We start from the raw sequence: 20,946 nt of genomic DNA, 5'->3' as shown, positions 1-20,946 counted from the left end.
CATAGGCAGTGGTAGAGCTCGAACATCGCCAACTTTCTTCCAAAGACCTGTGCTTGGAGGCACACCTGCGACTTCTTGATAAGCATATAATTGGTAACTAACTATATCGGCATATTTTTCTGAAAGTGTCATATTCCACGATAACACTATACCTAGAAAATATAAAGCATATAATGAATATTTTGATAATTAACTTTTCATGATTAATTTGTGTACATGATACATACCATTTGCAACTTTGGATATTTTTAATGAAGGAGCTGGCGGAGGCAGTTTTGATACAGGATTAATGGCATAATGAGGAGAGTCTGGAAGAGGTGCTGGATGCTAAAATGAATTATAATATTTTAATAGATTAATTTATTATATTTCAAACAAAAAGTAATTTGTTCTATTTGTAAATAACCTACTTTTTTTAGTTGTACATTTGGACCAGCAGATGTTGTTATTACACGTACAGTACCATTTGCATTTGTTGAAATGCCTAAATAATTTATATTTAAAAAAATAAAAAAAAACGCGTTAATGTGAATTAGATAGAAATATAATATAATCAATATTGCTTACCATTTTTATATGCAAGAGTTGTAAATGGTGGCCTATTACCTGAATTTACAGGTCGTATCTATAAATCATGTAATCTCAAATAATTTACAGAACTATTGTTAATATGTCATATTGATTTAATCTCTTATCTATGAGATAATATATTGTTATACCTGATTAGAATTTGATGTTATTAATAGCTGTCTTCCTGCACCAACTCCACTTTGCATTACATATGCTAATCTAGGTGCGTTCATATTATTCTACAAAAAGAAAAAAAAAAAAAAAAAAAAAAAAGAAAAAAAAGAAAATACACTCATTTATGTTTTGAATATTATTGTTAAGATGATATTTATAAGGCATAAAAAAGAGTACTTTACATACTACTAAAGCAGTTGGTGTTGGATGACTCGCTGTATGCACCACTCTGATGTTAGCAGGTTGAGTCGTTATAGCTACATTTGCAGGAATTGTTTGAATTACTCTAGGAAAACAGGGTTGCGGTGTTTTCTGTTTAACGTTTACTCCTGGATCTGCGCTTGTGGTCACGCTTGTTATACTTACTGTAGCTGCAAATAATAGACAATACATTGTACAATTATCTTATATTATAAAATTACATATATAAATTTACTTTGAAACATACATTTATTTTTTTCTTCTTCATCTGTTAAATCAATGAGATCATTAGTCTTCGTTTTAGAAACATTAATCGTTGTACTTTGTCGATTTGTTTGAAGTGGAACTTTTCCATTTAGTACAACTGTTTGTTGTTGCTGTAAAATTAATTGTCAAATATATAAGTATCATACTAAATCCTTTTGTTTTTATAATTATTAGTTTACAATCCGTACATTTGGTAATAATTGTTGAATATTATTGGGTTGATTTTGCAAATTTACAGAGTGTTGAGGTTCAACATTTTTAGACACAACCAAAGCAGTTGGAGTCACAGTAGAAATTAATGGTGGAGGCTGCACTACATTGTGCGATATAGTAACAGGTTGAGCAACTATAGGTGTCTCAAGTTTCCTGGGAGATCTTACTTTTATTCCTTTTCTTTGATTTAGTGCATTATTGTTCGTTTCATTAACTACAGAATTAATTGTAGTGGATATATTTACAGATTTTAATGTAGGACTTTGATGTAACTGTCTTAAACTTTGTATTCCATGTTCCTATATTTATTAAACAACTAAATAAAAGGTTGTAAATCAAAACTTTAGATAGATTATTAATATTATTTATATATTACCGTAATAAAATTAACTTGTAATCCAACAGACCGATTAATCTTTATCGGTGCAGTTGGTTTATCATTATTTGCCCGTCGATCTGCCGCATTACGACTTAAAACCATTTCAAAATCCTTAATTTGTTTTGCTAATAGTTGACACCTAGTACGCGTTGCTTCCTGATTTTTTTCAGATATTCGTGCTTGCTCTCTCAATCTTCCAATTTCACCACGCATTGTTATAGTCTCTACAATTTTCTGTATTAAAAGTTCCTCCAGTTCCTGAAGCATATTTTATGTTAATCATATATTTATATTTATATTACATTATCATAGACTGTCTAAATATATTCTTACTTCTTGTTTTAATTTAGGTAATTTTTCTTTGAGATCTCTTCTGAAAAACTTATGTATATAATTAAGACTTTTAATATCATCCCTGTGATCATCTTTTATCGTAACATCTTCGAGCTCTGAACTTCTGAGCCTTTTGTTATTACCATTAATAGTTACATCCATATCAGAACAATTTCGTTTTAATGAAGGAGAAAGAGATTCCATATGTTGATTAGCTTTATGATTTACAGTTACAAATTTATCAGAATTATCACTAGATTCTACATCACTATCCTGTACCAAGAACTTTTTCCTTATAATTTCTTCTGCATTTTTTGCTGTTCTTCGTTTCTGTCGCCCTTCTATTCCTAAAACAATTTTTCTATTTAATGTATGTATCTTTATAATATTCGAAAAATATTATTCATTATTATAATACAATATTCATACCTTGCCTATTTTCTTGAACATTATCTCGTGCTAATAAAGCAGCCAATTTTTTTGATCGTCTTCTTCTCCGTGGTTTTGGAATTTCTAAATTTCTTTTTTCACTTTCATCATTTACATTTTTTGCATCGCCAGTGGACTCTAATGATGTGCCTCTACTTACTATTGACGAACTTTCATCAGTAGAAATTAAAAGTTCGTTAATGTCACTGTCCACAGTAATAGCTTCTGATGTTGATTGATTAATATTACGTGTATTATTGTTATCAGAAATAATTTTTGATGAATTCAACTTTCCAGTTTGCTTTTTTAAAGAATGATTATCAGACAAATTTGAAGATTGACATGAATTGATTTCATCGTCTAAAACCTTTTTACCACATTTACTATTATTAACTTTTTGATCGATTATAAGACAATTTTGTACAGTTTTATTATTATCATTATTAAGATTTGATATTGCATGTTGGCTATTTTCCTGACATTGATTTAATATAGTAGTGCTTGTATTAATTTTCTGTTTATCCTCAGAATGTTCATCAATTGTAGAATGATCATTCTTACTATTAGAAACAGTCATATTATAATTGCTGTTTAATTCTTTCTCATTCTTAATTAGTCTTAAATTCTGTTTTCCATCACAACATTGATCATTTTGTTTAATATCTACTTCTTCATTCTGATCCTCTAACTTTAATTGACTGCACTCTTTATCTTCATTTTTTTCTTTTAAGGAAGATTTATCATTTTCTTTACAAATCGAATTATTTAAATTCTTAGAATTATTTAAATCATCAGCTAATTTACTATCATCACAATTTTTTTTAATCAAATTACAATTTTTCGTTTTTGTTGTTTTTTCATTTTTATTTTTTGTTTTTGAAGAATTATTAACCGATTCATTATTACATTGTTCACTGATTAATTTATCATTATCCTTACTGATTAAAATTATATTATTTGTTTTTTTGTAATTAGATTTTAAAATCTTAATCTCTTTATTTTCTATGTTTATATTATCCTCTTTATCATTATCTATTTCATTATCAGATTTTTTATTACATTTTTCTTCATTTTTCTCATCTATAATAGAATTGAACATTGTCGTTTAATTAACGAGATCATTAGATATTAATTTTTATTGGAAAATTATAATTTTTCTGATAAAATATTTATTATATTATACTCTTGAAATAAAACATTGAAAAATATATAATTGTAGCTTACCCATATTTTCTGTTTCTTTATCACTTTGATTAGGATTTACACATGTTAAGGTAACTTCTTCTACTTCGGCCTCATCATCAGATAATCGTAAACGCAAACTATCATCTGACAAGGCTTCTTCTTCATCTCCATCTTCACCTGTTCTGTATAAAAGTTCTTCTTCTTTTTGTTTTGATAATTCATCAGTATTTTGTATATCGATTTGTGCATGATTAGATGCAATGGACGTGGAAACATGCACTGTATCATTCCTTAATGTCTCCATTATTTAAAGAGAGGCAGTATATAGAGAAATATCACAGCAATCTCATTTATTTTGTAACACTTTACTGTTTTTTAATCTGTGAATAATCCAAATGTAACTACATTGAGAATTATTTATAATGAAAATTTCTTCATGTAGTTATTACTATTCTTATTTATAATATTTACTCTCTTCTCACAGAAATAAAAAAAATAATTAATCTTAGTATTCTAATATATATTCACTGCTTTTTTATTTACTACTAAATCATATAGAATTCCAATCTATTATCAATATATTCATACACACATCATAATAACAATTAGATATTGTGTGTGCGTGTGTGTTCGTATATATTAATAATAATAATTTTAAATTATTGTGTTTTCTATTTCAAATTATATTATATAAAACAAACAAAATTGTCTTATTACGAAAAAAAAAAAAAAAAAAAAAAAAAAAAAAAAAATAGAAAAAATAGCATTACAATTAGGGATTAACAAATGACAAATGATAAATAAAAAAAATACATAAATTTATCACTTGAAAATAATGAAAAAATTGTAACAGCTCACCACAAAGATTAGTGAATTATCCAGCAAAATTTTCTATTTTACTTTCATACCGAAACAAATTAACTACCAAATCATCGAATTATTAAAGAAAAAGGAAATTTTGTTAAAGCATCAATAAATCTTTGGATTACATATCCCAAAGCTCATCTAATCATTCGAATAATCGTGAAATAATTCCCGTTACATGCATAACAATGATCTCAATCATATTTCATTGATACGATAAATATTTAAAGTAATTACTTTATAATATGACGCGTATCGAAAATTTTTCTTATCTACCCACATTTTTTTTCTATTCGTTCGTACGTTCGAACGTAAATTTAATATTCTTTCACGGTACATTTTCAAAAAAATCATAAAATTTTTAATTATTTGCAATACGAAGACCGGGGACACGCTGTCGTATGCATATATACACTAAGAGAGAAATCAATGAATAAACCGACACAAAACAAAAATGTTCGTTAAGAATCACTAAAAACGAACATATTGTGTAGAAAGTTGGCATGTCATACTTCGAATTCAGATCAATGCTCTCCGCACGATGTCAGCACTTACGTCATTCAGGCAATTCGCGCGCTAAATACATAGTACAATTTTTTGTTTTAAATTTAATCGAAAACTAAATCAGTTACCGTTCAGGAAAATATAAAATATTAAAAAAAAATCGTACCGATGATAATTGAGATTTCAATGAAATATCAATTTTATCACTTCCGCATAATCGAATGTGTAACGTCAAAGGGCCCCCTTAGTCAACGCGCCATTATTACGGTCGGCCCTGGCCCATAAGTAGTGGAATATGCAAGATGGCGGACCGACAATATATACTGTATTCAATTTTTTGCTAAAAAATTATATTCATCAGCCGTAATACATTTGGCAGAAAAAAATGGAAGATATCGTAAATCAAAAGATAATAGTTTTTTTTTCCGTGTCTAATTGTCCTCAACGTGTATGGCACGTATAAAGAACACTTTTGAATACACTAACGTATCAAACGCACGCTTTGTAAAAGCATACACGAACTCGCGTATCATTGACTAAAGGAAACGAATCACGAAATAGTTCGTTTCGATGAAAGATTTATATACCATTTATCGATATATTTGCATATATATATACATATATATATACTAATAAAATCGATTTACATATATATTGCGTAAATGGCATCGAAAATACAAGATTATCGATAGGTTTGGACAGTGTGAACGTAGAACACTGAACCTAGGCCCCGAGATGTGTTCCGACGAAATTAACCGAAGATACACGAAGAGGATTTACTATGGTAGCTGTCTGTATCGCAACACGGAGGGGGATATATCCATTTCGGTCATTCCGAAGTAAATAAAGATGTCCCAAAAAGAATATTTTCTTCTTCAAAAATATGTTGATCCTTTCTTTAGTAGACTGTTGAGTAGCTTAATCGAGTAGACCTGTGATAGCTAACGTACTATTGAAACGTTACATTTTTTTTAGTATATATATTACTCATTTCTATTAATATTAATACATATATATATATATACATTAATATTAATACATATATATATATATATATATATATATATATATATATATATAAATTATTTCACATTTCTTATATTTATTAATATTAGGATATGTTTTAAACGTTCGTAAAGTTTGAAATAGAACATAATAGTATTTAATAGTTGAAATATAACAAGAAATTTGTATAATGCTTATAATAACTTTTTTGTTTTCTTTGGTCGATTAAACATTATCTAATTTCTTTTCGATCATGAAACGCATCAATGAAAATATACAGATTAGATAAGATGTAAATAAAAAATAACAAACATGTGCATGATTACGTACGCATGTTTTATAATCTACATTTTCTATTGATACATTTTTACCTACATATGTAACAGTGCAATTTTACTTTTGGAAGATATTTATATAGATATTTTCAACTGAATGATCCTTGAAAATTATTAATCTATAATTATAATGCTTTTTAATAATAACAAAAAATAATAATTTGTTTGCATTAAAAATATTCATTAATATATAAATATTGATACTTTAACCTAATAAAACTGACAAGTTCTCTTTATTGAACGGTCCATGAATAGCCCCACCCTCGCATATTCTGCGCCTTTTGATAAGACCAACGTGCGCTATACTAGCAGTACAATGTTTAAGCTATGTGGTGGGAGAAATCATGTGATTATACGCAAAACATTTGATCGATTTTTACTTTCATACTTCGATTTATACTTTGATTATAATCTTTATATCCAACCTATTTGTTTTTATTCAATTTTAATTCTTTTTATTTATTTATTAGTTTTTTAATATTATTTTTTTTTCTACTTCAATCCTATGTATGTTGCACTGTTATATATATATAACATATATGACGAATATATAAAATATTTTGTCTTAAATAAAAAAAATAACTACAAAATATTACAACAAAATTCGTACAATATTAAAAAAAAGAAAAAATTTGTGTTAAGGTATTACAATCGTTCGATCGTAATATTACAATTATATATTAAAGATTTTGCTATTAAGGACAATATTTTACATTTCTCATAATTATATTTCAATCGAAAGTAAATTAAAATAATAAATAATTCAAGATCTATAGATTCTGTGTATTGTCAAAATAAAACAAAACATCATCATGTCAACCATTTCATACGAAACAACAAAATGGCGTATCCAGGAATTCTAAAATGGTTGCTTTTGGATCCAGTAGTAATCGTCTATATATACACATATAAGTGTATATATATATATACATATGTACCCATACATGTAGCAATGCATGTACGTATGATGTGATTCCGGATATTGCGATTAAAAGCTTGGGACTTAAGACCCATAGTTACTGACGGTACTTCTTTTATTATACGAAAAACTATATCATTGAGATTATTATTTGTAAACTCTTGAAAATAAAGATAACAAAACCACAATTAGATATTGTTACAATACCGCGAAAGATAAATTCTTATTTTATACTTAACAGTCAATAATATAATTATTCCTTAAAAATACAAAATTTGTAATAGGTTAATGTACTTTATCAACACTTGTATTCAACCATAACCACTTCGATTAGATTATAGTGATTATTTAAAAAATGGACGATATCTATTTATACTACTATGAAAAATGATGATACTATATGTAAACTTACATCACAATATTGAGTAGAAGACTGTAGTCAATGGTGCACATATAATCCACGTTTCGAAAACGTATGTTTATTACAAATATACTAAGAACGAAGACACACTTCTATACCACTTCATCGTATAACTGCAACATTGCACTTCGAGCAAGCAAAATGCGACGTTGTCACTTCTTCTCTTTTATCCGTTATTACACGCAATGTGTGTGTAGACGCAGTTTTCAGATTCCAAATATTCTTAAAGATCCAGGATAAATCTTAAATTCTCATGAAAGGGAATATATTAATTGATGTGTAAGTTTCTTATTGATGTTATAGAGTTAATATATACTCGTTTTCGTATATGTATTTTATCAAGTAGCATAAGTATCCTACACACGCATGCGCGTAACGTTAACAACCTCTTACATATTTCAGTCGAATCTTAAATTCTTTTGGAATTTATATGTTGCATGAAGTTTGTTTTTTTTTTTGCCTTTTTTCCTTCATACTACCTGGACCCTTTTCTTCTCCTAAATTCATGTTCTACAAGATACGTAATATTACATGTGTATATATTTATCCTTTTTGTATCTGTTTCTCTCATTCAACAAAGATAACTTGCACATCAGGTTACACCACAAAAATTAAGAATACCACATTTATTATTTTCTTATAAAATCTCTCTCTCTTTCTCTCTCTCTTTCTCTCTCTCTCTCTCTCTTTCTCTCTTTCTGTCTGTCTTTTATCTCCCTATCGTACGATTTATATTAATAATAAATTTCAAAAAATATACGATATTTTAAACATATATAAGTATGACATTTAAATTAATGAGACATGAATACATAGTGATATATGCAAATAAATATATTAAATCCATAATATGAATATATTATGTTGTTTTTTTATATTATAAAATTTGAAAATATATTAATGATATAGGAAAAAAAAAGAAATTATACATATGTAAAATCTTAGAGTTAGTATCCTTTCTAATCTATTTGATAAAAGAACTGTAAGAGGACAGAATTATATAATAAAATAAATTGTTTATTAATTTTAATTGTAATTTTTCTTTTTTAAATAACTATCTTTTTTATCGTTATTAAGTAAAGAATTTTCGATCAGTGATGTACCTTGAATTTTATGCGCGTGCGTCAAAAATTACTGATATATAAAACACAGTAAAAATAATAGAATTACTTAGAAATCATTATGAAGAAGAATTACTATATGTATCAAATAATGAAATATCTAATGGCCGCTTGCGCTCGCGCGAATTTTATTGATTATGATTAAACAATAAGGTTGTAAGAAGTTGGAACATATAAGTTGGATAAGAATCTTATACACGTTAACATGCAGTTATATATGTATTTATAAATGTTGTTAAAACACAAGCATAGACTACTTCAAAATTGCCAAGTATATTTAATTATATCGTATATATTAACAGATATTCGAATATTAAAGTGCAAAAATAAATTGAAAAGAACAACTAATATAATGTGTTACTAACCTGAAAGTGTATTAGCATTCTTTATAATCATATATTTATTATTAAATCAAACATATTAAAGTAATCATAAACCTACTATTTCTAAAATAAGGGAACTTAAATTTATATAATGAAATACATATACATATGTTTATTAATGTTTTTATAATTTTTGATAAAATCATAATTAACCCTTCTCCCCCAAGATAAAATTTATATAATAAACATATTGTAAAGTTAGTTTTAAATAATTTAAAAAATAATACTGGTTGATATAATCTAATATTTTTGATATATATTATTTTAGTATCCAATAATATTAATTTATGCGAATGTGATTTTTTCACAAAGAACATATTAATATATTTTGTTGGTCATAATAGAAATTAATAATTTTTTCGATTATCAGTTTTATGTTATCACTTTATTGTAATATATAATTCTATCAAACTTAGTGAATAATTAAATTTATTTAAATGTAAATGAGTTAAAGGTAAATGAATTATATGACATGATATTTTTTCATGTAATTTCTTATATAACTTATATTGCAATAGCAATATTATGATGTAATAAATTCTACAAATCCTTTATATTTATAAAACACATTTCGAACGATCTAATATGAAACTTATTATATCGTTAGTCATATTTGTCATTAAAAAAAACATGTACTATAATTATAATTTTTAAATGGAAAAATATTTTTTTCTAAAAGAAAACTTAGAAGAAATTTTAGGTTAATTAAAACTTTTTAATGCATGCTACTATATCGAAAAATTTGTTGTTATTAATCTCATTAGTAAAATAAATTTCAGTTTTTTTAAGATGAACTCTGACAAATATGTTAGATTTACAATATTTAAAATATAAATATAATGTATTTCAGATACAATATTGTTTAAAATTTGATATATAATGTAAAACATTTCTATTTCTTTTTAAGTAATCTCTCTTTCCTTTTCTTTATATGCTTTTTAACTTTACTTTTTCTCTTCTCAGCTTGTTGTTCTTTAACAGCTTTTTTGCGGGCCTATAAATAAATTCATTATAAAATCATTGTATATTAGTTGTAAAACTGAAAGTGTAAGAACATTTAATTCAAATTTAACAAAAAATTAATAGAAAAAACCAATAAATAACCTTTTTGCTTTCGGGACTCTCATTTCGAGGACGTGCAGAACTAACAAATTTAGATTCATTTTCTTTACTACTTTCATCATCTGTATCTTCAGTATCTGAACATGTACTTTCTTCTTCTTCTTTTGCATCATTATTTTTTTTAGTCTTATCGGTAATAATATCAGGTGTTTCATTAGGTTTTGACAAATCTGCTTTTAATCCAATTAACGTTTTATAGATCAAATCTTCTTTTCCTGATTTAGCAAGTTTTATATCCCGTTCTATATCAATCACTTGACTTAATCTTTGCGGTATATAAGCTTGCTTAAAAACCTGTTCATTTATTTCCTGATCAGGACAACTTTCATGATTTATTTTTTGTTGTATTTGATTTGACACTGTATCTAAGTATTCATCCATGTTATTTTCATTCACTGTTGGATCCGTTATAAAGTCAAACAGTGCTTTTACTGACATTACACATACGTCATTTTTCTTAAAATATTCTAAAAGCAATATAAATAATTCGATTAATTTTATATTATAATTCATTTTACTTAACATTAATCTGAAGACTAACCAGTAATATTTGTACAATCTTTCCTAAGAAATTCAAGAGCCATAGGATGATCATGTTCAACTGATTGAGATACATCTATTATTACAATAGATCCATCATGATAAAGCATATTGTATTCACTTAAATCAGCATGAACTAATTTACATTTATTGTATAATTCCCACATGATTTTTATACACTTTCTATAAAGTTTTCTAAATTTTGAATCAGTAAGAGCAACATCTTTCAATTTAGGTGAAGGCCAACCATTGGTACCAATAAAGTCCATTAATAATACATGACTACGTAATAGAATAGGTTTAGGAGCGTTTACACCTGCTTGATCTAAGCGTGCTAAATTTCGTAATTCTTTTTCAGCCCATATCCTTACCATTTTGCGTGGATTGTGGCGACAATATCCATGTCGAAAGCGAAATTCTCCGGTTACATATTTATCACGATCTTTAAATTGTAAAATCGAAGTTTTATAAATTTTTATCGCAAATTCAACACCAGTTTTAGAAATTGCATGATAAACATTAGCTTCTTTTCCAGTAGAAATACAACCATTAATCTCAGAAATTATTCCTTGATTTAAGAGCTTAAACAATATCATTTTGGTCCGAGGATCCATAACTTGCTCAACCGTTGCACGATCATGTTTATCTTTTGTTCTAATACGATCTTTTTCCATACGTTTATCAGTTTTAATAAGAAAATTAGCAGCATGATCTGGTAGAGATGGTCCTTCATATTTTTCAATATTGATCTTATTTGCATAACGACGAAATAATTTATCGTTTGGTTGAAAATTAGAAATCTTACTAGAAGCAGCTTGTGCATTAGTATGTCGAGTATTTGGACTTTTTATATCCTTCTGACTACTACTGGCTTCATTTACATCCCAATCATAACTATCGTCTTCGAAATAATCTTCTTCATCTCTATCGTCAGTTATTGCTAAATCTTTAATATCTTCATCAAGTGTGCATTGAAATAATGGTGCTCCCTTTGAATTAACCACTCTGTGAATAATGAAATAAAATAAAATAAAATAAAATAAAATAAAAAAAAAAAATAAAATAAAAGAAAATAAAAGAAAATAAAAAACAAAATAAAATAAAATATTTATCTCTATGAACAATATAGGTTAACAAAATATAATTTATCGAAAATAGAAAAAATTATGAAAATATACATACGGTATTTCAGTTTCATCGGCATCGCTAAATTGTCCTTCATCATATGTTTCAAACATGTTGTCAATATAAAATGAATTTCTTCAAAATAATGTTAGATTCAACTTACAATATTGTAATATATATATATATACAACTATGAAGTAATTTCAGAAAGACTCAAATTATTAATGTAACATAACTTGTACAAATTATGAATAAAAAAAAAAAAAAATAAAAATAAAAATAAGATTATAAATATATTTCTTCTATTAATTTTTAATAGTTATTTCATTTGATATAATTTTACAAAAACTTTATATATATATACATTTTTCATAAAGAGAACCATCCAATAATCGTAAGCTTGGTTTATCGCGCACATCGTATTAGAAAATATTCCCTAGATATTCGCCGCTCTCTGTATATTCTTTGTTCTATGGTTAATACGTAGGCGTCTTTTTGTTTACTTTCAACATTTAAAATATATCAAAATATATGCATAATTATTTCATTGGATTAACATAAAGTAAGTTCACTAATGTTACGTTAATATGAAAACAACTATTTTTATAAGATATTTATTTTTATAAATTATATTTTTTCATACATTATAAAGAAAATTGAAATACAGATGCATATATTTCGAATATCTTTTTATATACCTTTTTTACATTATCAATTGCATTAATCTAAGAAAAAAATAACATAAAAAAATATATGCAATTTAAAATATGATATAAATATAAAAATGAAAATAATTACCATACGAACAATATCAATTTGATATACATGAATTGAACAATTCAATTTTGACAAGTTCTATATCAATACATATACAGCAATGTTAGATACCATGCGATCTGTAGAAGATTGTAATGCTATACGTTATGTATCGTATAGAACCGCTGTAAAAATGCAAGTAATACATCGAGAACTTCAAAGTAAGTAATATATTAAATAGAACATAATTATATAAATAATATATAATTATCTATTTTGTTCTAGTGCAATATGTACAGTTAGAATTAATAGCTGGTGTATTTGAACGTCATAGATTATCAATTACAGAAAATTCTGTAAACTTAGATCCAAGTGAAATAGAAGATGTTCTTTCTGACATTTATTTTGCAGCTCGTAAAGAATCTAACTTTGACTTTGATACTGATAACGTAACAAAGCTAGCTGTCAATTATATTTTATGTACCTTTGATAAGTAAATATAATTTTTATATTATTTTTCTATATAATATTTGTTTACAAATTATATATTACAGTTAATAATTAATATTGTCATGAGAATATAGTAAAAAATATTAAATATTTTAGGCAAAATACTAGAAGTATTACAGTTTTTTCCGTAAAACTTGCATTGATATTAATGAGCTGCGGAAGATTGCAAGAGAAATATGGATATCTTTATCAACAATTAGCCGATCATAATGCTTGTCTGTCCCGAGCTGGTCTGCATACACTATTAATTAATATCTGTAAAATAACTGAAATGCTTGGAGAAAATATGACCTATGGATATCACCACATTCAATCACATATAGATAGTTGCTTCGAAAAAGTAATACATGATATTTAAATATTTTATTATATACTGCAATTGATATATACTTAATATTTTTTATATTCCAATTGTAGTCTCAAGGATGTTTAGGAGTTACAGAATCAGAATTTGCCACATGGATTATGCAAGAACCACCTTTACTTGTTTGGATAACAACATTCAATAGAATGAAATCTGCAGAACACAGTCAGTATTTTTAAGATAAATTTTTATATATTTTTTCGATAAATTTATAACTATATTTATAAATATTTAATGTAATATTTCCAAGAACTTTTACCAAAAAATCTTTTCTTTCAGTTGTACACAATATAAAATGTTCTTCTTGTAAAGTAACACCAGTGCAAGGACCAAAGTACTCGTGCTTAAAATGTACTGGTTACCATCAATGTCAGGAATGCTTTTTACTAGGTAAAACAACTAATAAACATAAGTTAAAACATCCGGTACGGGAATATTGTGCAAAGGTATGAGTTTTACATTTGTATGTTATAAAAATGAGAAATTTGATTAATATCTCTTTTTTTGTAGACATCAAATCGAGAAGCAACGAAACTAATTATTGAATTAATCAGAAATAAATTAAGATTGTGTCCTTCTAAAATGGTTATAATGAGCACAGAGGAATCACAGATAAGTGCTGTTAGGTTTGTTAATAAATTATAATTCTTATTTGTTAATATTTATGTGCTTTTTCTAATTTATTTATAATATATTGTAGTAATGTAGCAAAGCAATCAGATTGCTCCACATTAAGAAGTACAATTAAAAGGAAAATTTTAAGTGATCCTCAAAAGGAATTGCAAAGCATTATTATGCATTTAGAAGAAGAGAACAAACAACTTCAAATAGAATTACTTGATATTCAGGGAGCTAGAGCGGAGAGACTTCATCGTCATAGAGCTACTATTGAATCCCAACTACAACGTTTAAAAATATTAAAAGTATATATTAATCATAAAAATTGTTCCTAACACTATTGTATCATTATAACAATCTATTAATATTATTATTACATTTATTTGCAGAAATACTTATTTGCAGATCCTCCATATGAGGCACAATTTATTAATCGTTTACAAAGCACACCTATGCTTCCATTGTCATCTAGAGTTGCAGCTCTACCATTAGAATTTGAATTAAGTCCAATAATACATCAAGACACCCTAGAAAGACATTTATCTAATGTAACTGATAGAAACAAAATACAAGCCTCAAGTAATTTCAATACATCATTAGACAAAAATGATACAAATGGTCTTACTTGTAGTGAAGAAGCATCTTCAAGTTCATTTGTTAAAGCACCTAGCAGCACATGTATAGAATTAAGCACATGGATAGGAGGTAAATAATTATTGCTTTATAATAGTGTCTACAAATATTTTCACATTTTTGTTGTTTTTAGGAAAACGATCGGAACTAAATTTACCCGATAGTGGCTTTTCTCAATGGTTAAATAATGGAGATTCTAATTATAAAGATGATAGACAAACCAATAAACTTGCAATAGGAAATATTGCTTGTAATGAATCTCCAATAACAATTTCTGATTCTCCTGTTGGACCTCAAAGAGATAATACACCTTCTTCTCTACAACGACCTGATAAGCATTCACAACACAGTAGTTTACAAAATATTCAAGGAGATCTCAATGATATATTAGATAGATTGCAAAACATGGTTGCAAATGATTGTTTACTAGAAGGTAAGTAATTCTAAAAACAATTTTTTATTTATTTATTTATTTTTTTTTTTAATTTTTAAGAGACACGAAAGCAATATAGTTATAAAAATATATTGTATTGAATAATTTGTAAGAAAAAATTGTATTATATATATTTCTACTTGTACTTTTTTTTACATCTTATAACTATTTTACAATAATAAGCATTTTTATTGCATACAGAGTCCTATGTTGTCAATGATAATTGCAAATTAAAGCGAGCAACAACAGAAATGGAAGATCTACTAACTGATCTTATTGAAGGCATGGAATCTCGTAAAACTAAACTTACTACTATTGTTTGAGAGAATTTACAAAGATTATTTTATAAACAAAGACCAGAATAAGAAGTTAAGTATGATAATAAATATATTATTTTCCGTCCATTTTTGATTATGAAGAACGTAATCATATAAATATAAAAGTGTAACCATCTTGTTTCTAAAAGTAAATAAAATAACAAGACTTTTTAATGCAAAAAATTGTATTGTAAATACATATAAATTTGTATTTGATTGTAAATAAATATAAATTTGATTTAGATGCATTTAAATACAAGGTGGTATCACTTGAATGTAATTGTATAATAAATATTATAATATATATAAGCCTTTTGTATATCGTTTACACTAATTTTTATATTTGATACTGTTTGAAGCTACGTTTTATTTCATGTAATATAAAAATGTAAAAATGCAATTTTAATTTAAAAGAAAAAAAAAAAAAAAAAAAAGAAAAGAAAAGAAAGAAAAATAAGGTTGAAATAACATTGACCATATTTCCCAGTCTCACTATATAAAATTAAGTTCTCTTTTAAGTTAAAATGTAGCGATAAGTTAAAAAATGGTGTACAAAATCGTTTTCATCAATTGATGAATAGACTAGAGTATCAAATGTTATGCACTCTGTGCTAAAATTATCAAATTGTAAGTATACAATATTGGTACTACATACATTTTGTTAAATATTGAATAAATATTAAAGTAATATTATACTTTTTCTGCTAATAAAGTATCTGTCAAATATGTAACTTTAAGCAGCCTAGAAAAGTGTAATTTCTCTGATGGCAAATTGACAGTCCATGCTATCACACGAATTCCACGATTATGCCATTGTTCAATAACATGCCTAAAATATAGCCGATTTTTAGTTTCTTATATTTAATTAATTTACAACTATACCAGTATTATCAAAATTTTTATATATAATTTCAATGTTTAATATCAACAATAAATACTATAGAAAAAAATAACTTACAGGTTTATTATATCCTTGTGTAAAAGAATAGTAGATATTCCTACAATGTAATAAATAAAACTTGGTAATGCCCATTCATATAAAATTTCCATTATGCAAGCTGCCAAATGTTTAAATGGATTAACAAAGCGTGATGGTCCTGGTCCATTTATTCCTAAATAAGATTCCCTTGAGAAGTAATACGGTCTCCAAGCTAAACTAGATACAATGCGTGGTTCTTTCCTTCTAATCTAAATTTGTTATTTATTATAATTAAATATACTTTTTTTATGACATAAAAGTTTTGTATAATACTTTTTATGAAATATATAAACATTAACATACCAAATATACAATTACAGGATTAAAACTTGAGACAATTGCTTTCTTAAATAAATTTGGATTTTCTTTGTAAGCATCCAATACCACCTGTATTATATCTAATCTTGTTTCTTTGATATCAATTATTATACGTTGATCATTGTTTAAACATATTTGTAAAGCATCTTTGAACAATGCAATTTTTTCACCCTCAAGAAATTTATTCCTTTGATACAGAAAAATAAATTCTATGAGTCAAGAAAAAAAAAATATAATCATAAAATAATTACATTAGTAAATACCTAAGTGGATGATTAAATGTGATATCTAATTCCTTCAATTGATCCCAGGTCATTTCACTAACTACACCCTTTTGACCTGTAAGTCTTTCAATAGTAATATCATGAAATAGTACTGGAATGTTGTCTTTTGTAAGAATTAAATCAAATTCAATTGCAGTACATCCTTTGTCTTTACTCTGTGAAATAAACAAATAATTAAGAATTTAGATTAGACAACATAAATATAAAATATATATAAAACTTTTGTAATTATAATGAAAAATCTTTTTATGTTAGCCATATCAAGTAATTTGAATATTTTGTTCTCTTTTTTTTTTTTATATAAATATGGTTAATAGTTATAGTATTCATAAAAAAACTTTAGTTACTAAAATATTTTAAACATTACAGCTATTCGATTAGTATATGTTTTGAAGCCACACCAGAGCAAGCAACTGTTCATTTTGACAAACAATATAAAAAGGATTATAAAACACAATGTTATAAATGCTTTGAAAATTCATATTAAGAAAAAAATTAAAGCCATCAATATATTAATATATTGGATATAAATTAATAGCATATAATAATATTAGAATACTAGTGTTTTAAATATTCAGAGCTATTATCTATGTGTCATGTCTATGACTATAAAAAATTTAATTAAGAAAAAGTCATTAAATATAATTTTACATTTTGAAAAGCCGACAAGCTGTTCTCAGGGTAATCATATCCTCCACCACGATGAGCTATAACAGACATGCAATATCGTTCTCCATCACCCTGGTTCTCAGTCGTATGTACTTCCTTTCCTATGAAAAAGGGATTCACACCAAGTACTTCATTCACAATACTTGCATGTGGAGGTGGAACTCGAACTAGTTTCAATCCAATCAATATGATCAAAGAACCCCAAAAAATCCAAGGTATGCGGAAACTGTATAAAATGCTCACTAACACAGTCCATGTCGCTTCAAGAAATATCCACAATAAAGCACTATTTAAAATTAGTTCGACAGTCCCATGCATCTTTATCAATAATATCTATGTTTAATTTATGTTACGTTATTTTTGCAAAAAAATTGAGTTCTACTAGAAATGTTTATTCAATTTTAGTCTTATGCCATTTAATAATGTTTCACTGCATAATTACGCAAAATCGATGATTCATACACTTCATAGTATATTATTGTATAAACGATATTTGTCGTAGTAGGCCGACCTTTACATTTATTTTACTACATAAATGTGATAAAAATATGTCATCTTCTATAAATCTGTAATCATAAAAATTATTTCTTTTTGAGAACACTAAGATCACATTTCTGTGAATATAATTAAAATATAACGCGCGCATATATATTAATCATCATATCATTTGAAGTTTTTTAAACAATCAAAAATGAAGATAAAAGACACAGCATATAACTAATCGAATAAATTATTGATTAAATACATTTGCATAATTAACTACCAATAAAAGATTGATTTTATCAATGATCACGATTACATTCATGTATTTGAGATAAATTAATAATCTTAAATTCGGAATTAAATTTTCTGAACACAAAGCTATGTACTTACACTATAATCTAATTTTTCCTTTACTATAATCAATTCTTTCCTTGTTATCAATAGATTTGTAACTTCACATCGAATGGACATAAACTTGCTTTCAGAGAATCACATGACACAACGAGAACAAATCGTAAGTTGGTAGGAACATTAGCATCTATCCAACCATATATGTTCATGTTTATTGGTTTTCTAATTTTATCAAATTTTAAAAGTATCATATGTGCAATACAAAATTATATGTAATAAAAAAAATGATAACTCGAAAAAATAATACAAATAAAAATCGATAATTATGTTTTTACGTTACCATTAATGTGATAACACCTTAATGTTGTGTTGTAAAAAGGCATTAAGAAAAATATTCTATGATAAATCAATTGGCTATGTCGAATTTAAGATATTTTAAATAAGAATTTAATACCTCGTGACATATATGTGAAGCACAGGAAAAATTATAGTACATACAAATATTTACAAAAAAGAAATTCATTGGTATGACTGGCATTTATAATATGACAGATCAATATTTATTTAACTAAGATGTCTCAAATCAATCAAGGACAAAAGTGCGGAGAAACAACAGATATTTTAACAAGATATCAAATTATATCTAACAAACTTAAAAAGTAAGAAAATTTTTTAAGTAAGAAAATATAATTTATTTATAGAAATTATTAAAATTTTTGTTTAATCAATAACTTTTAGACGTTTTCTGAGAAAACCTAACGTCACAGAAGCCAGTGATCAGTTTTGTAAGTATTATTATATTGTTGTATCCTGTATGTAAAGATCAAAATGTTCTTATATTATTACATATAAATTTGCAATGACATTTTATGTAGGTGCCTTGGCTGTTGAATCCGAACAGAAGGAATTATGGCAATATGCGGGTTTATGTTACTTAGCAGCAGCTAGATGTCATGGAACATTAAAAAATACTTCTTCTGAAATCAATCTCCTGATAAAAGCTGGCAGACAGTTTCTAACTGCTGAGAAAAAAAATAATGATATTGGTTGTCCTTCTTTAGGGCAAGAAAACATGCTGGTTAATGATCAGTATATTAATATTTTTATAGTTATTGATATTTTAAGTTATACATATAATAAAATATATTTTAGGCTGCTGTCAGCTGTTTTAGTCATTCTTCATTGCGTTGCAGTAATCAAATGGGATTTAATACATTATCGGCAGGACTAGCAATAGAATTAGCATTATCATTGGGTGCTAATTCAGCTGGAATTCAACAATTACGGAAATCGATTGATACTTTCCCAACTCCAAAAGCTATTAATACTTTAATATCTTTTTATATTGAACAAGGTGAATAATTTTTTATATTGTATAAAAATTTTAAATTTATGACAATAAATTATACGTGATTGTCTCCATATAATAATTCCAGGCGATTATGTCACTGCTTTAAATGTTCTCAATGAATTCGTGGAATTTGTAAAAGCTTATATCAATATTGGTATAAGAGGCAATTACAATGTTATTTTACGTCGGTAAGTTATTTATGTAATACTTTTTTGTAACATATGAAATTTTATTTACAACTTCAATTATAATATTTTTTAGATGTGAAATAACTAGAGTTCTTTTACTTTTGATTCTTCAACCATCACCTAAAAGGCTAGCACCGTCGTTGGTGCAAGTTTTAGAGAAGTATGCATGGATTGAGGAAGGTACAAACAATGGTTTGTATGTTTGTTTCTCATTAAAACAATTATTGCATAAATTAAAAATACAACTTTTATATATGTTAAAAATATTTTATATATTATAGGTCTTGATATGAACGAGGATGAACTTTTATTACTGCAATCATTGGTACTTGCGTGTCAATCGCGAGATTTTCAAATATTATTTGAATTAGAAGGTGAATTATGGCCATATTTAAATGCAGAACAAAAGGAATTATTGTACAAGTTAATTAAAGTATTGACATTACAGTGAATATGTTATAATTATCTATAAATATGTATATAATTAATATTTAATAAAATCCCAATTTTTTTATTGTTTGTTCACTTTTTATGATGAATATTGCAAACCATGTTTCATAAAAATTATATATTTCATAAACGATAAATAAATAACGATAAAT

General features: G+C 26.1%; 5 protein-coding genes across 8 annotated transcripts in view; 2 read left to right on the top strand and 3 right to left on the bottom strand.

Annotated features, from left to right (window-relative positions):
- Positions 1 to 8,347, bottom strand: part of LOC124947646 (activating transcription factor 7-interacting protein 1) — a 9,298-nt gene extending 951 nt beyond the window's left edge. The window contains exons 1-14 of the mRNA XM_047490093.1: positions 7,791 to 8,347; positions 3,791 to 4,131; positions 3,594 to 3,646; positions 2,567 to 3,398; positions 2,138 to 2,484; positions 1,802 to 2,062; positions 1,401 to 1,724; positions 1,193 to 1,322; positions 931 to 1,115; positions 720 to 809; positions 568 to 625; positions 411 to 484; positions 228 to 327; positions 1 to 152 (exon numbers count right to left, since the gene is read on the bottom strand). The exon at positions 1 to 152 is cut by the window's left edge and continues 18 nt beyond it. Coding sequence (XP_047346049.1) covers positions 1 to 152; positions 228 to 327; positions 411 to 484; positions 568 to 625; positions 720 to 809; positions 931 to 1,115; positions 1,193 to 1,322; positions 1,401 to 1,724; positions 1,802 to 2,062; positions 2,138 to 2,484; positions 2,567 to 3,398; positions 3,594 to 3,646; positions 3,791 to 4,055 — 2,871 coding nt within the window. The 5' untranslated portion in view covers positions 4,056 to 4,131; positions 7,791 to 8,347. The remainder of the gene's footprint in view (positions 153 to 227; positions 328 to 410; positions 485 to 567; positions 626 to 719; positions 810 to 930; positions 1,116 to 1,192; positions 1,323 to 1,400; positions 1,725 to 1,801; positions 2,063 to 2,137; positions 2,485 to 2,566; positions 3,399 to 3,593; positions 3,647 to 3,790; positions 4,132 to 7,790) is intronic.
- A 1,452-nt stretch (positions 8,348 to 9,799) lies between these two features.
- LOC124948206 (serine/threonine-protein kinase RIO1) lies at positions 9,800 to 12,430 on the bottom strand. The gene is made up of 4 exons (XM_047491519.1): positions 12,148 to 12,430; positions 10,967 to 11,970; positions 10,408 to 10,892; positions 9,800 to 10,297 (listed from the first exon to the last, which is right to left on the bottom strand). The coding sequence occupies exons 1-4, from the start codon at positions 12,201 to 12,203 to the stop codon at positions 10,196 to 10,198; spliced, it is 1,647 nt and encodes a 548-aa protein (XP_047347475.1). The 5' UTR covers positions 12,204 to 12,430; the 3' UTR covers positions 9,800 to 10,195.
- LOC124948205 (dystrophin-related protein 2-like) lies at positions 12,389 to 16,173 on the top strand. 2 transcript variants are annotated; one of them, XM_047491517.1, is made up of 10 exons: positions 12,389 to 13,067; positions 13,132 to 13,339; positions 13,453 to 13,696; positions 13,774 to 13,885; positions 14,000 to 14,166; positions 14,231 to 14,346; positions 14,421 to 14,643; positions 14,728 to 15,043; positions 15,105 to 15,404; positions 15,606 to 16,173. In XM_047491517.1, exons 1-10 carry the CDS (start codon positions 12,968 to 12,970, stop codon positions 15,725 to 15,727), a joined length of 1,908 nt encoding a protein of 635 aa, XP_047347473.1. In that variant the 5' UTR covers positions 12,389 to 12,967; the 3' UTR covers positions 15,728 to 16,173. The 2 variants fall into 2 exon arrangements, with proteins under 2 accessions (XP_047347473.1, XP_047347474.1); XM_047491518.1 differs by having other exon boundaries at positions 12,394 to 13,067; positions 13,181 to 13,339.
- LOC124948209 (glycerophosphodiester phosphodiesterase 1) lies at positions 14,231 to 19,079 on the bottom strand. The gene is made up of 8 exons (XM_047491524.1): positions 18,845 to 19,079; positions 17,954 to 18,537; positions 17,282 to 17,457; positions 17,004 to 17,205; positions 16,680 to 16,909; positions 14,964 to 16,550; positions 14,716 to 14,865; positions 14,231 to 14,619 (listed from the first exon to the last, which is right to left on the bottom strand). Exons 2-6 carry the CDS (start codon positions 18,287 to 18,289, stop codon positions 16,412 to 16,414), a joined length of 1,083 nt encoding a protein of 360 aa, XP_047347480.1. The 5' UTR covers positions 18,290 to 18,537; positions 18,845 to 19,079; the 3' UTR covers positions 14,231 to 14,619; positions 14,716 to 14,865; positions 14,964 to 16,411.
- LOC124948210 (40-kDa huntingtin-associated protein-like) lies at positions 18,028 to 20,863 on the top strand. 3 transcript variants are annotated; one of them, XM_047491526.1, is made up of 9 exons: positions 18,028 to 18,186; positions 18,899 to 18,968; positions 19,379 to 19,464; positions 19,544 to 19,590; positions 19,681 to 19,883; positions 19,958 to 20,159; positions 20,242 to 20,344; positions 20,418 to 20,536; positions 20,626 to 20,863. In XM_047491526.1, the coding sequence occupies exons 2-9, from the start codon at positions 18,918 to 18,920 to the stop codon at positions 20,793 to 20,795; spliced, it is 981 nt and encodes a 326-aa protein (XP_047347482.1). In that variant the 5' UTR covers positions 18,028 to 18,186; positions 18,899 to 18,917; the 3' UTR covers positions 20,796 to 20,863. The 3 variants fall into 3 exon arrangements, with proteins under 3 accessions (XP_047347482.1, XP_047347483.1, XP_047347481.1); XM_047491527.1 differs by lacking the exon at positions 18,028 to 18,186 and adding an exon at positions 18,375 to 18,539 and having other exon boundaries at positions 20,418 to 20,540; XM_047491525.1 differs by lacking the exon at positions 18,028 to 18,186 and adding an exon at positions 18,387 to 18,539.
- The last annotated feature ends 83 nt before the right edge of the window (positions 20,864 to 20,946 follow it).

Source organism: Vespa velutina, chromosome 3 (assembly GCF_912470025.1).
Source record: "Vespa velutina chromosome 3, iVesVel2.1, whole genome shotgun sequence".
Lineage (NCBI taxonomy): Eukaryota > Metazoa > Arthropoda > Insecta > Hymenoptera > Vespidae > Vespa > Vespa velutina.
Note: the sequence above shows the minus strand (reverse complement) of the source record. Positions and strands in the feature narration are given on the sequence as shown.

What these genes read in the sequence shown, in the direction of transcription:
- LOC124948209 (XM_047491524.1), bottom strand. Translation starts at nt 18,289, where the DNA reads ATGCATGGGACTGTCGAACTAATTTTAAATAGTGCTTTATTGTGGATA. An exon ending in ACATTTAATCATCCACTTAG is followed by an intron (nt 17,206 to 17,281) that starts GTATTTACTAAT and finishes TCTGTATCAAAG; the next exon opens with GAATAAATTTCTTGAGGGTG. An exon ending in ATCCTGTAATTGTATATTTG is followed by an intron (nt 16,910 to 17,003) that starts GTATGTTAATGT and finishes TAACAAATTTAG; the next exon opens with ATTAGAAGGAAAGAACCACG.
- LOC124948210 (XM_047491525.1), top strand. Translation starts at nt 18,520, where the DNA reads ATGTCATCTTCTATAAATCT. An exon ending in ATGTCATCTTCTATAAATCT is followed by an intron (nt 18,540 to 18,898) that starts GTAATCATAAAA and finishes TGTTATCAATAG; the next exon opens with ATTTGTAACTTCACATCGAA. An exon ending in ATCTTTTTATATTGAACAAG is followed by an intron (nt 20,160 to 20,241) that starts GTGAATAATTTT and finishes TAATAATTCCAG; the next exon opens with GCGATTATGTCACTGCTTTA.
- LOC124948205 (XM_047491517.1), top strand. Translation starts at nt 12,968, where the DNA reads ATGTTAGATACCATGCGATCTGTAGAAGATTGTAATGCTATACGTTAT. An exon ending in TCACAGATAAGTGCTGTTAG is followed by an intron (nt 14,347 to 14,420) that starts GTTTGTTAATAA and finishes AATATATTGTAG; the next exon opens with TAATGTAGCAAAGCAATCAG. An exon ending in ATTAAGCACATGGATAGGAG is followed by an intron (nt 15,044 to 15,104) that starts GTAAATAATTAT and finishes TGTTGTTTTTAG; the next exon opens with GAAAACGATCGGAACTAAAT.
- LOC124948206 (XM_047491519.1), bottom strand. Translation starts at nt 12,203, where the DNA reads ATGTTTGAAACATATGATGAAGGACAATTTAGCGATGCCGATGAAACT. An exon ending in GCCGATGAAACTGAAATACC is followed by an intron (nt 11,971 to 12,147) that starts GTATGTATATTT and finishes CATTATTCACAG; the next exon opens with AGTGGTTAATTCAAAGGGAG. An exon ending in AGAGTCCCGAAAGCAAAAAG is followed by an intron (nt 10,298 to 10,407) that starts GTTATTTATTGG and finishes ATTTATTTATAG; the next exon opens with GCCCGCAAAAAAGCTGTTAA.